General features: G+C 39.3%; 2 protein-coding genes across 3 annotated transcripts in view; both read right to left on the bottom strand.

Moving 5' to 3' along the window:
• Window positions 1–2,414, bottom strand: part of pde4ca (phosphodiesterase 4C, cAMP-specific a) — a 43,908-nt gene extending 41,494 nt beyond the window's left edge. The window contains exon 1 of one of the 2 annotated variants that reach the window (XM_061044363.1): window positions 1,750–2,414. In XM_061044363.1, coding sequence (XP_060900346.1) covers window positions 1,750–2,015 — 266 coding nt within the window. In that variant the 5' untranslated portion in view covers window positions 2,016–2,414. The remainder of the gene's footprint in view (window positions 1–1,749) is intronic. The other variant, XM_061044364.1, reaches the window with a different exon arrangement.
• Window positions 2,415–9,070: 6,656 nt separating this feature from the next.
• On the bottom strand, window positions 9,071–14,923 carry ifi30a (IFI30 lysosomal thiol reductase a). The gene is made up of 7 exons (XM_061044367.1): window positions 14,700–14,923; window positions 13,065–13,253; window positions 12,849–12,923; window positions 11,645–11,731; window positions 11,386–11,538; window positions 9,722–9,790; window positions 9,071–9,576 (listed from the first exon to the last, which is right to left on the bottom strand). The coding sequence occupies exons 1-7, from the start codon at window positions 14,829–14,831 to the stop codon at window positions 9,508–9,510; spliced, it is 774 nt and encodes a 257-aa protein (XP_060900350.1). The 5' UTR covers window positions 14,832–14,923; the 3' UTR covers window positions 9,071–9,507.
• Window positions 14,924–15,373: the final 450 nt, after the last annotated feature.

Here is a 15,373-nt window from a genome sequence, read left to right as displayed (position 1 = left end):
GAAAAGAAACTTCTCTGCCAATCCAAGACCATTAAACGCCTGGAGTAAAACGATCCCCACCACTATATGTTTATGAAGGTGAATGAACTTGTAAACACTATTTGAGTTTTCGAGTAGGCACTGGCTTCTTTGGAAAGGTTTAATACACCAATTGCCAATAAAAGTAAGGCAGCACTTTACAACACCAGCTAGGGTTTCTTCCAGGCATTTGATTTTATTTCACAGAGGTAGATGTCATCTAACATCACTGCAACAATTTGAAGACGCCTAGTAACAGCCTAGAATTGCTTTGTGCCTACAGCCGAGTGTGTATATGTCAAGGAGAGAAGGGTAAACACTGATTAAGAGATAGCAGGCATGTGTGTAAAAATCGGTTTTACAGTACTTTTTCCACAACAGTCTCTTTCCATTGAAGAAACCTACAGGCATATTTAACACACCAACCAGGAGAAAAACACTTGCCTTTAAAACAAAAAAACAGACATTTGTTTATATTTCCATCCACTCATGTATAAAACCTTTATCTCTCAAGAAGTTCAAGTACGGTTTTGATCCTACGGTTCCAACCTTGACTTTGTTAGCTGAGTAAATGTTTGATTTGCATTGAAATTGTGGGCCATACCTGATGCAATGATGGCTCATAAAAAAAAAAAGCTATCAACAGGTACCAGAACAGAGCTCCTGTCTGCAGGACAGCTGCACTCTTCCCAAACTAGATTTATGACTTCCATCATGTGTGAAGAATTAACATGAATTCAATATGTTCTTAGCAGATCATGAAATACTACTCTTACGGTGCTTTAAAAAAAAGAAAACTAAATCAGTGACAGATTAACGTACTGGCTTGACAAAGAAGTGGAACAACAAACTGCTGATGCAGTGTTAGCTGGGATGTCGTTGAACCGTGTGTTTACTGAGTTGATGCCGCTCACAAGCAAACAAAAGCTTAGGAAAAACACCTGTAGGTTATGAGCTCTAAACCAAGCAGTCTTTGTCATCATTATCTAACTTTATATTGTAGATTTTAACCATGTGAGTCAAATGTGTTTTTCAGCCATTTAAGTTCTTCCCACACAAAATACCCGCAAGTAGTCCAGTTAAAGAGGCAGTAATCTTTAAAATCTCATCATCATAAAAATTGAATATTTGGAAATTCCCTGCAAACAACGGCTGATACAGTCCATCAGCATCTTGTGGACAGAATCCATTTTACAACAAAAGTTTCAGGGCAACCATTTTTGCAGTGTGAGAAGCTGCTGGCATGCCAATATTAAAACCTAAGTACTTTTTTTTTCTTCACAAATTATTGGCAATATTTAACACTAGAGAAGACAACTATAGTTTGTTTCAACATTGGTAAGTGCTAAGAAAACTGTCTCAGCATCAGCAAGCCTGTGGATGGTAATATACCCAGGTTGTTTTTATATTGGTCTGAGAAACATTAAAACCAAGAAGCTTTGGCATGTTTCTAACACTGTGTAGCATCTGTGCTTCTTCAAAAAGCTCTGATGATTATACTGAACACTCCTCACATATACCAGTGAATACGATGAAGCTTGAATATTAAGATATAAATACAAGTAATGGTGCTCATCCACAACAGCTGTTATCAGCATTTAAAGTATTCACGTAAGCAGGTCAGAGCATGCTCAGAGTCGACAGAAATCGTCAACAGAACAAAGGTGGCTTTTTTTCTGTGGATGTCAAAGCACAGTCATTTCTGCTCTGCTTCAGAGTTACTGACTCTACCTGGGTGTGTGGGCCAGAGTGAAGCGGCGTCTCTGGAGGTTGATGCTGCGGTTCATCAGAAGCTTTCTGAAGAGCAGCGGCGAGTTCCTAGGAGACCCGCGTGGGGAATTTTTGGGCGAGTTTTTCGGAGATCCTGTAGGAGAGCCAGCTTTGGACCTTGGCATAAGCTGAATGACAGGCGGCCTATTCATTCTTTGTGCCTGTGGTCTCTCCTCAACTTCAGCCTGCTCTTCTTCAGAGCTCTCGAGAGAATTGAACTCACTCATGGTGAGAACCAGAGGATGGTCAGTAGTAAGGTAGTTTGTTCCTCTGTTTGCTCTGACTGTCTCAAGAGCTTCCCTCAATATTTTGCTCTCTGTTCTTTTTTTTTTTTTTAAATATACTTCGTAGGACTTCTTCGAGACGATTTAAATTGCAGTGGTCCTTTGGTTCCTGTGGACATCCGTCTTGATTTCTCATGTGCAGGTAGAGCTTGGACCTGTAGTCCAATCATTGCCTTCTAATATTTTAGAAAAATCTGGATTCAGGATTGCTCCAAAGATTTCTGGTTAAAACTCTCAAAAACTGTCTTTCAAAATCCAAAAAGAGCACCAAGAACCCCCCTCAAAAAGGCCAACTCTGGAACTTATCAGCATCTTTCTGGTTTCCTCCTAACGGTCATGCAGACTGCCTGCCGAGATAGACTGAAATGTTAGTGTTGATGTACTCTCCCTGCCTCCCTCCCTCTACTGGGCTTTGTTTACATTACTGCTAGGCCTTCCCTCTCTCCAACTAAATATGGACGTCTGATTTACAGGGAAGAGAGGCATGACAGATCACCTCCTTCTGTTTCTCTCTCCCTCTCTCCAAATGTCTGCCTCCCCTCTTCCCTCACTCCTAATCGTACGGAGCAAATTGTTCATCAACGTCAAACAGTGCTCCATAATCACTTCCTCTGGTGTATAAACATTAAGCCTTCGTCTGGCTCTGGCCTCAATTTTGCTTTTCTTACCCTATCTCCAACTGACTCTGCATACTCAGGCTTTTGCTGTGCTCCCAGAGGTGCTTTTTATTGTAGAGTCGCCTATTTCCTCAGAGATGGCCTCTGCCTTTCACATGCTCTGAGTGTACCAGGAGGAGTCACATGAAGGACCTCTGACTATAAAAAGCAGAGGTAGATAAAAGCTATAGAGCGCATGGGTGCTGTCACGATGGCGCTCTCTATCTGTGACCAGAGGCAACATCATCTTCACCGCCCAACCCAATCGCATCTTTTATCGCTGCAAAGTGTGGAAAGGTCCTCCTGTGATTAGGGACTCACATGTTAACACAGGTGCTGTCTAGAGAAACTGAAATAACTTAGAACATCTGACGCAGGCCTGAACCGATGATCAACAAATGGTAGGGGGAGCGGGGGTGAAAGATGCTTTGGTTAATGGCTTTTAATAATGGGTGTCCAAACATAGCTCCTGAACTGTGCATGTGGACAGAGACATTTTTTCTCATCCAAATGTAGCACTGCACATGTGAACTCCTCATTTCAGGGTCAAATGCATGCCAAGATTTTTAGATCCTACGTAATCACCAAAACATGTCTCGAAGGACCTTCAAAGCATGAGTTCATAGCAACAGATGTGACTTTTGGTCCATCTTGAAACTTCCGTGACACTCTAACACCATGTTCAGCAATTCAACGTCACCACTACGTCCATAATGCATCATATTGTCCTTAGAGAACCAAAATGGTCATTGACCTACTGTGCAGCGTAGTCAAAAAGTCCCGATTTGTAGCAAGAGCTGGTGAACATGGTCAAGCACATCATTTCTTCTCATGATTTGGTGGAGACTTATATTATCAGACTGACACATAAACATCACACAAAAAGTAAGAGAAGCTCAAAACAATAGTCAATAGCAACAGCAGAATAGGCTGTTCGGCATTGGAAGAGAAGATTTGGCAAGAATTTCATGGCCGCAACCCACATACTCAGCTTTGCTCCTTATCCCATAAATGCATGTTCCTAACAGATATGGCACCATTTAAAAGGGAAACAAATAGGCTTTCCAACGGTATAAGATTTATTGCCAAGAAGCATTGTTACAACAAAGAAATAGTCAACCAAACACAAATTTCCTTAATTTTGTGAGATATTTATATGAATCTGAATCAATGTAAATGTTGTTCCATGTCTGCAACAACTGTTAGCCATGAAAACAGAGAAATTATGTCAGTGTTTGTGAATTTTGTTCTGTTGCCGACAAGTGGCCGCAGAAATGTAATTATTGCTTTAATTGTCTGTATGTATGGCATGGCATGGTATGGTATGGTATGGAATGGAATGGAATGGTATGGTATGGTATGGTATGGTATGGAATGGAATGCTATGGTATGGTATGGTATGGTTTTGTATGGTATGGTATGTATGGTATGGTATGGTATGGAATGGAATGGAATTCTATGGTATGGTATGGTATGGTCTGGTCTGGTATGGTATGGTATGGAATTCTATGGTATGGTATGGTATGGTATGGAATTCTATGGTATGGTATGGAATGGTATGGAATTCTATGGTATGGTCTGGTTTTGTATGGTATGGTATGTTATGGAATGGAATTCTATGGTATGGTATGGTCTGGTATGGTATGGAATGGAATTCTATGGTATGGTATGGTATGATATGGAATGGAATGGAATTCTATGGTATGGTATGGTATGGTATGGTATGGTATGGAATGGAATGGAATTCTATGGTATGGTATGGTATGGTATGGAATTCTATGGTATGGTATGGTATGGTATGGTATTTATTAGATTTGCCTTATTTTGATGCACAAATAGCAAAGAGTCTGTTAAAAACATCATAAGAATAGTCTTGAGCCCAAACAATTTCTGGCCCTGAAGTGTATCATTGTTGAAGTCATGGGACGACTGAGTCTGAGGTGAAGGCCTACTCATTCCCAGTTTGAATAAAAAAAAAGTCCAGAACAAAGTCACATTCCTTTAGTGGCACTTTCACAAGTCCTGGAGAGGGTTGATCAAGTTCATCTGGAGTCTAGTCTAGTCTAGTCTGGTTGGTTGGTTGGTAATTTGAGGCATTTGTCCACGTGTATGTAACATCAGGTTAAACATTGCACTTCAAAACATTACGACAGAATCCTAATAGTCTGCTGTGTCTACTAGATCACTTATGCAACAGCTGTGTGATAGAGTCTACTTTTCTGTTCATTATAATGCTTATATACCTCTCTCTGGAAGGAGCAATATCAACCTAGACTCTGTGTACAAGTTTACAAAAGTGGCACATTTCATAAACTTGGTCAAACTCACAATTAGACTCCAACAGGACCACTTCTCTGATGATAAAACATTGTTCCTTACTCCCGATTTAGAAGTACTGTTCATCCTCTTAATATAGAGCATTCAGCGCTGTCCTGGACCCATCTACTCAATTTCTCCTAAAAGTTTTATCCCAAATCAAAGAGGCCTTGAAGGCAAATTATTCTGACCAATCTATCTGTAGTTTCCGACTGGTATGGGCAGACTTTGCTGACAACAATTCTGCAGTTGATGTTAAAGATGGAAATGAGCTTTCACTCTGGATTAATTGTAATGTTCTCCTCAGATAATCACACTTCGTAAGAGACAATCATTTGCTGCATGACTTTGTCCATGTCTTGTCAGAAAAAAGGGAGCGTTATGGGCTTTGTTGTAGATATAGGAAATTCTTGGCGGGAACCTCATCATTAAGTTCAAGTAACTCTATCCTCTGAGAGGTTAAAGGTTGGGGATCATACCAAATCCACAATCTGACTGCATGAGTATACACACTGGATATATTGACTAGAGAACAGTCTGTTGTACAGCTTCAGATTATTTAGTGCTAAAACTAGCTTCCATTTTTGCATACCCAGGGTGACTATGTCAGAGGTAGTTAATAAAAGTTTATCATGAAGCTTAACGATATTACATGAGTGATATTATAGACTTCCTTAGTTCAGCTTTGATTGTTGTCATTTTTTAAACACCCTGCAGCTTGAATTGCTACTCCATCAAAATGTCTGGTGTTCTATCACAGTTGTACAACCAGCTCAAAAACAGAGAAGCACATGATCCTCCTTACACAAAAAAGGAACCCAATGAAGGTCTCTTAGTGGATCAACATCATGGTCTGTCAAATACATGGCAGTGTTGCTCTGTATGTATTTACATATCAACAATAATGTAATGTAATAATGTAATAGATATGCTTTGATCATCACAATATATAAATCTATTTTCATCTGCCTTAACTGTAGAGTTTTGAACATTAATGCAAAAATCCTGTATTTGTGATAAGTGTAGACATTTTTAATTAGTCAGATGCTGTGACCAATTTTAGTCAACTTCCAACACTCGGGGAGATTTAAAACCACAATGAAGTTTGTTAGCTATAAAAAAAACAATATCAACAATACAAATGTGTCTTTGTTTAAAGAACAGCCATATCTGATCACATCTGCCCTGCCTGCATAATCAAACAGGTCTGTCTGCATTCCTTTAACATGTGCATACAAAGAGAACAAAGGTGCGGCACATACACACAAACGCAGAGTAAAGAAGCAAAAATGCTACACGTGTGTTTGCAGCATCAGCATGAATGTTGTTGTGGAAAAACAATCACAAGAGCCTTGTTTGTCGGATTTTTTCGAGACAGCTAATCAGCATGGCTCAAAGAGGAGTACAACGCTTTAAGCATGGACGCTTTTTTAGATCACATGCTGAGGAGGCAAATAAAAGTGTTGCACCAAAATCAAGCTATTACACAACGATTCAATATTCACCAGGCTCAATATTTTAAAAGAGGAAGGTGCAGCAGAGTTATCCTCAATCTGCATGGACTTACGAGACTGAATACTGCTAGAGTCACAGGAACTGGCTATTGATTGACCAAATATAAATATAATTATAAATCTGTAAAAAACATGCCAAACTGTTTGGAGCTAGTAAAACACTCTCTACTGTTCACAGAGCCCACACATGCATGTTTATGAGGTCTGGTATTCATACACATCTGTCTGAAGGAGGAAGAGATCATTCATCAAATCATCAAAATCCCCCCCAAAAAACCTGTAGAAAGACAACAGAACACAGCCTCATTTACTCACAATACTTTGGAGATGTAACTGGTCAGGGTCCCCAGGCTCCTGGAGGGCTTGATGCTGCCATCTGAGGGGCTGGACTGGTAGCCATCGTCGGGTCTTTCCTGTGCAGAGGGTCTGCAGGACAGCCTGGGCAGCTGCAGGGTCCCTGAGAAGACCCTCTTCACAACACACGTGATGTAGGGGTTCTGGAGAAAGTTGACATAGGAGGGCTGCTCCGAGGAGTCCCACTTTCTCTGGGTGTTAAAAAATAAATATATTTATAATCAAAGAACAGCATGTGACAGAGCTTATATGAGCATTGAAAGGAAACAGCAGCCTTTTTATCCATTCAACTCGACACTCTGAAGTTAAAATGTGTCTTGTATTTTCGGCAGTAATAGCTTTGATAAACTAGTGGAGTGATTTATCATTAAGGACTACTACAAAAACAATTCACAAAAATAAAAAAAAGCTACTTTTATGTTTGTCTTGGACCTTATTGCTAATGGAACAAGAATAAACACATTCATTTTTATATCTGAAACTAGAAGATTCTGAAATACGAAAGAGCAGATCAAAGTTTGAACTTGCCAAACTTCTGAGATAGAATGAAAAAAAGTCATTGGGATCTTACGGTACGTCTCAGACAGGGCAGTTTTTGTGCTGTTAATGAAGATATGATGAGCCTCACACAAAGACCACTCAGGCTTTTATTTTAGGAAGGTTTATCAGATTTCAGGTCCTGAGACTCAAACACTATCACCTTTGACACAATAGACGGTACTCAGAGTGAGGATGTGTTTGGGAGTTAGCTCTTGGGGCATCTCTTTTTTAGCGTCAGAACAGATAACAGGCCATTGTATTCTGATTCATCCCGTGACATTTTCTCTGTAGCTGCTTGGGACACCTTTACACAAACAATCATCAACACTCTCTGGTGTGATTATGGAACATTTCTGATCAGGCTGAACCAGAATAAGAGCACACTGAATCTCCTTTTTCAATAACTCAGCATCAAAAATACTCTATTGCTGGTAAGTTGTGTTCGACAATATAAATGTCCTGTTAAAGGGGTTCCCAAACCTCATTTGTTTAATCGAATAAACACACACTATTGCTGATAACCTGAAATTGCATTGGGCTGAGCTAATCTTAACACACAAGGCCCCATTAATCCTCACCACACGAGTTCAGAGAAAAAAAAAGCTCAGAACAATACCAGTGTTATTACATAATCTGAACATGCAGATCAATCACATAATAATCTAATAATAATTATCGCCAATGTGAAACCACTTCACAGTTTTCATTTCACTTCTGAAATTTTTAAATATGAATATTTTACAATTAAATTACGTTTAAATTATAGCACAATTAAGATTCTTTTTTCAACCTTACCTCAGTGAAGCTGAACAATTTAGATGAGCTATTTCTCTTCATGGTCATACTGCTACTACTTCATACTACTGCTGGATCATGGGAACAAGACTTGTGTGAAGGAAATACCACAGAGGACAAAGTTTCCACATTTAAGATCAGATATGAACTACTGTGTGCGGCACCAATACTTACATAGACTAGATAAACAACTATTTCCCTACCCCTTCATAAACTCTGGACAGTCATTGGCACACTATTAAGATTCATCTGCTGATTCATCAGCATACATACACTTTAAAGTAACTTCACTAAAAGAGGATTCATGTACATCTCCAGAACTAGCCAGTTAAAAGGGGGAGAGGGTGTATTGAGTCTGCAGATGTTAACTGGTGCTGAGACTGAGGTGGTGGAGCTGCCTGCGTGACAGGTCATTATTCATGCGTGTCTATCTGACTGAAGAATCAGTGGTAATCACGTTTCCAGACCTTCAAGATCAGCCAGACTCTGGCTTTAATCAAGCTGCTGCCTACAATCTTTAATAGCAACAGCTTTTTACAGTGTAAACAGAGCTTAGATTGATTCAGTATTTTTGACTGGATGATGGCCATAATAAACATACAGAATGATGATACAGAGATGTTAATGTGAAGTTCTGTAGCATTATTTGGAACTTGTTTGCTTATTTAGACATGTATGGTGTAATGTGTTGTATTCCTTATGTTATTGAAGGTTATATTAAAAGTGTACAACATTCCTCAGAATGATTTGGATGACTATACAGGGTTCAGAGGGAAGCTATAAATGAATGATCATATACATTTGAATACAGTGTGACCTCATCAGCAGTTATTTCTACAACTTTAATGTACTGATACATGAAATGTGATATTTGTTTCTCTTTCATTTCAACTAAGAACAGGAGACTCACAGTGTGGTTATGAAAAATGGCGCCATCTAAAGGACAAAAGGAACATTTTCTTTGACCCATCTTTAAAAAAAAAAGGTCACTACTACAAACTACATCACTGATTCAAAAGGATCTGAAAAAGCATTCATGGTTTCAGTGGGTGAGGTTTCAATAATGACACTTTTTTTTTTTTTTTTAAAAGAAAACTGTATTTTCATATTGTGTATTTTAGTGAAGTGATTGTTTTCCCTTTATAAAAAAACAAGTTTGTAAAATCACAGTTACAAAAATGTTTCAGAACATTCTTGAGCGTTCCTTATTTAGTGGCCACACCTGGAACAGAGCAAGCATATATGTGCAGAGCTGCTCCTTCACTCATTGTGGCAGTAGGTCTTGTAGCTTCTCTTCTGGGGCCCTCCACAGGCTGCAGGCTTGGTGCCCTGGAGACATGAAGAGTAGAGGTCAGGGGAGAAAACAAACTGGAAATCACTTTCACAATTACAAAAGGAAAATCATATTAAAAAAGGACGAGACGCAGAACACCGAATCAATGAATAACTCAGGTGTGAATCACACTAGCTGTACCTTATACATACTGCAGACCAGAGTGAAGAGGGAAGTCGAAGCCTTATCCTGCAGTTCTTCTGTATGCACCTGCAAATTTATAAAATTAGAATCCAAAGTAGTAATTAGGCAAAAGACAGAGGTACATAAGCTGACTTTTCCCCCCAACAGCAGATCTACTAGCGTGGATAAAAATTACAAAAACAACAAAAAAGGGAAGTCTTTTGGAATAACCGTATCAGTGAAATTGGAGTTAGCAGCATCCGCCAACTTTAACCAAATTTATAACTTTACTTAGTTTAAAGATTACAAACAGTATCATCGTTGGGTACTGACTTGCAGGTTGGCTGCCTAAAACATCATGCTGTGTATAATGATAGAGATACAGGTTAAAAAAAAAAGAGTCAAACAGACAAAAAATGATTGTTACTGAAAATCACAAACCTTTGGCTTAAAAACTAAATCAGCAAGTTTGTTAAAAAGCTAAATATGAGTGAGCTTTGCAAAGCTGGCATTTAACAAAGTGTTGGCTCTCAAGCTGATTCTAAAGTCATTAAAAAGTAATGTGATGTCATGAGCTGTCTGTCACGCCATCTGGAGGGAGCCAAGCTTTGATTTTATGGCAGTTGTTTTTGGTAGTAGTAGATACGGTCTAAATAGAGACTACTTTTTTCTTCATGGTGATGTAAAAATGAAGACATTTCAGACCACTTACCAAGGCAGTGTCCTCTGCAGCAAAGACTGCTACTTCTGATTTTCTCACAGTCCAACATGATAACTCCCTTCACAAACGCTTATTAGCAAATGTAGGATTATTTTAAGTATGCCAGATAAAAAAATTAAATAAAGTACAACAGGGGACCAAATAATAAAATCCCAGTTCAGATATTTTATTACATTTTCATGATGAATTCATTGTAACATATTGTGAGGTCTTCTCCCCTTATCTTGCCATGTGCCCACAACAACTGTACATACAGGGGTACAAAGTAAATTATTTAAATATTAAGTTTCTACATGGAGCATTTATATTCTTTTCATGACCAATGTTAATTTTCTGTTTAAGTCTTCAATGTCTACTCTAGCACACTTGGTCCCTTATGAACTTCGCTCAATCTACCAGACCTGTGTTCTCATATGCCTGTCAAGTGTGACAGAAGAGAGATACGCCATGCTCTGTTCGGTACAATTAGGATTATTCCAGGGTTTAACAGGTGATGTTTGTGTTTGATGATTACTCCAAGTTTGTTCAGAGCAAATGAGAATTTGAGTTTAAATAAGAATGGTTAAAATTGTTCAGATTCTAAATGGAACGGACATCTTGTATTATACATCTCTGTCTGTGTGATTTTAAAAAGTTCCCCCACTTGACGACTTAAAGGTGCAACTGTTGTGATCCGCTCATCTCTGGCGCCTGCTTCACACTATTGACAGGATGAGTTGTTTGTCTTTGTTTAGTGTGGAGCACTGAGAGGGAACTCCAGTTTCAAGTTATCGTTCCATTGATCTTAGGTTGCAAAGTAGCAGCTGTCGTGCTTTGCTTTAGTGTTACTTTGAGAGAGCCACACACACATCAGTCACAGCTCTCCGTTAGTTACAGGTTTAAGATTTGAGGCAGATTCAGATCACAACATCCCCAAACATATCACTAGAACATGATGTTCATCAAGACACAAGAGCCTTACCCCGTTAATGGTAATCCATGGCACATAATTGTGAGGAGGGTTCAGGGCCTCAGTCTTCAAGGCGTTCTGGTGCATCAGCTGGTTTCCCACATCCCCTTTCACACAGCCCATGACCATATCCCAGTTCAACTGAGGACTATAGAGTTCAGCACACTAAAAAAAACAATGGAGGGAAATAAACACAACTTCAGTAGTGGAATAATATAGTGTTGGCAGCCAGGAGAGGGACAGACATGCCAAATAAACTCAAGTTTCTTACGCTCTGTGCTGACTTAATCACATCAGTGGAGGACTCCATACAGAAGATAATTGGGAATGCCATTTGTGTCATGTTCAGTAAACAAGTCTGCAAGGAAAGTATAGATGACAACAATTAACACTGACACTGCAACAAGAAAAGGCACACTCCACTAGGGGCCAGATTTACTAAGCTCCCAATTAAAGAGTACTAATTTGCACGTTTGGTTGGTGGGCGTTTTGCGAGTGATCTACTAAGAAAATTTGCCTGAATGACAACAGGTGCAAACCTTGTGGAGGCGGTAGTATTTAAGTTAGGTTTTTGGACAGAAAGCAGGATGACTGCAAGCGCAAAATAGGTATTTGTGGGAGAGGCAAATAAACGCACAATACTTTCGAGTTATATGATATAAATCTGAATATTACAAATACAATTTTGGTTATAAGAAAACCTCGGCATTAAACAGGGCCTCTCTTTTAGTCCCTTAATCTTAAGAATGAAGTGTCATACATTGCGCCGGAAGTGCGAGCTGTGTCCTCTGTGGACCGGGCCCTGGGAAGAGGTATCGAAGACGGGGGTACAAACAGTGGTGAGGTCCCCCAATCCAAGCGTCCTACAGAGTAGCAGCAGCGGGCTTTAGAGGGAGGTGACGAGCGCATTATGGAGAGGAGCGCACCGGAGGGGACGAGCTGGGGGAGAGATGCGTGACCAGAGAAAAAGGAAATCCCCAGTTTAAAATATAATGTGGGCGAAAAGAGGGAAATAGGAAGACATAAATGTCAATGTTGAAATTATTTTGAATGCAGAGGCTGTGGATGTTCCGTTTTGTTTGGCTATATATATGGCAACAATAGCCTGTAGTTTAATCATGGTGTTTCTCTTCCTTAACGATTAGAATATTGAATCAAATTAAAAAATAAATGCATGCCATTTATTTTTCTGCCATTTGAAACATGTAAACAAAAAAAAAAAAACGCGATCTTTATGCCTATGTCTCCTCCTACAATAAAAGCAGCCTGTTGTGTGTAACGCTGGTCTCCTGGATTAGCACGTTCCTTTCAAAAGGTGTTAAATAATTTTCTCTGAGAACCCAGATTTGCAAGAATCCACAGTGTGTGCTCTAGATTTTGTGTTACTATACTAAGGCAGATTACCTGGTTACAAATTTTAGTTACAGCATTACTCAGAAACTTTCTTATTGCGTGCATTTGGGCTGTGACTGTACCTCAATCATGTTGCCCAAACATTCCTGTTCTCCATGCTGGCACTCATAAATATACTTCTGTCCATCGGGTTTCTCCTGGAGTGGGTAAATGCAATAGATTCATGAGTAAAAATAAAATTATAACCAAGATTTTTACAAACATCATATTATTATCCTTTTCTAGCCAGATAAGCCACTACTATCCCGTTGTATCCCGATGCTTGGTTCACCTCTTACCTTTGCATTGCCATAGGGCACCAGAGAAACAGACATGATTTCATTCAGCAAGATCCAGGTGGGGAAGAGCATCTCAGTGAGAAAAAGTCTGCATCCTGGACACAGACTCTCGTAGTAAAGCCCCACTTGGACTGCATTTTCAGTCTGATGGGACCGAGTGTAGTTTGATAGAAGGCAATGCTTTAAAACCTGCACAGAGGGGCAAAAGTGAAGAGATTAACTCGTAAAAAAAAACAAGAGAGAGCATCAAACATGAGTAGGTACATAGAATGCACGGTCAGGATATTTTCCCTTTAAGAGGCAACACTAGAAAAGCTCCTGTTGTGTATCATATAAATGTATAATTCAGTTGAAAGATGGCCTGTACAAACATTTCAGTGTTTCCCCTAGGTTTACAGCGTTGGGGGGGGGGGGGGGGGGGGGGAACACGCCGACACAAACACTTGAAGGAATCTTGGTGTTCATGTGTTACTTTTAATGACAGCTGTTCTTTTCTATCGGAAAGGTATCCTTAAATGACTTCTTTCCCTGATTACGGACTCTATCCACTATCATATCCCTACAATAAAGGCACAAAAAGCCCAAAAACAAATCTTAATCTTTTTTTTTTTTTTTAACGTGACCTTCAATGGTAGGGGAAACACTGCATTTAGTTTTGCATATCTCGGTTTCTGGTGTGTTGTGGCTGTAAAGCTACATTCACGTTAAGTTGGTAAAATCGGAAAAAAAAATTTCAGACTGGGAAACCCCAAATTAAAGTGCCCACAAGTCAGTTATCACTTGTAGAGTCCTGTAAAACTTGGCACCAGACATTCTGAGCTGACAGACTTGACTTCAAAGTATGCAAGACACATGGCGGATAAACTTATACATTGCCTTGATGGCCAAATTTTGTGTCGATTCATGTGTTGCCAATTTATTTGGTTAATTGTTTTCCACGTAGAGTGGCCTAAATTATACTTAAGCTATTAATAACACTAGATAATATATGAAGCGTATATTTGAACCAAACTCGGTAAAACGACTTTCCAAATTGGGAAATAAGACCATCCGAGGAGCACTTGAACGCAGCATAACTGTTCAGGCAGGAACACTTCTTAGGATTGGACTTCCTGAAGGAAATATGTCTTGCCCAGTGTTTTAAGTTTAAAAAACAAAAAACTTGAATTAAAAAAAACAACATGGTTTGTGTATCTGTTACATTTTATTTTACGGTTTATAATCCGCTTCGTGTGAAACTTACAAACGATACAGAAAGCGATGACGTCGGGAGCTAACGACAACTTGCTCTTTTTGACAACTCTTAGTTATTTTACAATTACCATTAATGATTAAAACAGTCTAAAGGACAAACTGTGTCAGTCGCCCGACGAAGTGTGAATTTATTATAGTATATTTTAAATAGTTAGCTGAGCCAGCTCTTGAGTTGACAAATGACGTCGCGTCAGGCTGCATAGTGTTGCTATAGTTTCCTACAGTAATACTAGCGTAACGTTAGTGATTTAAAATGGTGGTTTATTGGGCAGAACACGTATCTTGGGTTTTTGTGATTGGTTAAAAACACCTGGCAAGTTTCACATTTTCAAGTTAAGCCAATAATTAAAGATTGTTTTCCTATTACATCAATAAACTTACCCCGCATTGGATAGCTGTGTCCAGAGACGAGCACCACTTAGACGGAGGATCGGAGCATGAAGAGGAGAGAGCGCTACCGCCGCACTGACTGCCAAACCAAACAGTCAACACCAACAGCACAGCACAATTCATCTTAAATTGCAGCAATAAACACAACTTCACAAAGTCTGAAGCAACACAAACCGACTGACTACTTGTCTGGGCCGTGCAACTTTAAATACAGTACCAGTGCTTCCTCGTGGAGATAACCTAATTTTTGATTGGCTCCCGATCATATGATCAAGTCAGCGTCATTTATTACTAGGTGACAAAGTCCTCTGCTTCTGCTGTAGCAAATGTCCCGAGTTTTATGGTCTTTCATCTTGGCAGTTTTTCCAATTATAAGTAGGTGGCAAATAGCCTACATTTTAACAGTAATGTCTCTTTTTATACGGATATAATGTGCTATATAGACATGAATGATGTGTTATTCGAAGAACTAGGTAATTGATTAACTAATTATGTCATTAGAGCTTTAAAAACAGTTTATACAAGTATTTTTTCAGAAAACACAGGTTCAAATGTGTTGTGAAATAACGTAGATTGTTAAGTAATGTGTGGTGAGTTGCACCCAAACAACATCTCATCACCTGTAATATGGTTGATGTGTGGAAACTGTTCTGTGACTTAACAGA

This window comes from Labrus mixtus, chromosome 8 (genome assembly GCF_963584025.1).
Source record: "Labrus mixtus chromosome 8, fLabMix1.1, whole genome shotgun sequence".
NCBI classification, from domain to species: domain Eukaryota; kingdom Metazoa; phylum Chordata; class Actinopteri; order Labriformes; family Labridae; genus Labrus; species Labrus mixtus.
Note: the sequence above shows the minus strand (reverse complement) of the source record. Positions and strands in the feature narration are given on the sequence as shown.

Coding starts and splice junctions, on each gene's coding strand:
- ifi30a (XM_061044367.1), bottom strand. CDS start 14,831: ATGAATTGTGCTGTGCTGTTGGTGTTGACTGTTTGGTTTGGCAGTCAG. Junction 13,254..14,699: donor ACACAGCTATCCAATGCGGG/GTAAGTTTATTG, acceptor CCCTCTGTGCAG/GTTTTAAAGCATTGCCTTCT. Junction 11,732..12,848: donor GTTTGGGCAACATGATTGAG/GTACAGTCACAG, acceptor CTTTCCTTGCAG/ACTTGTTTACTGAACATGAC.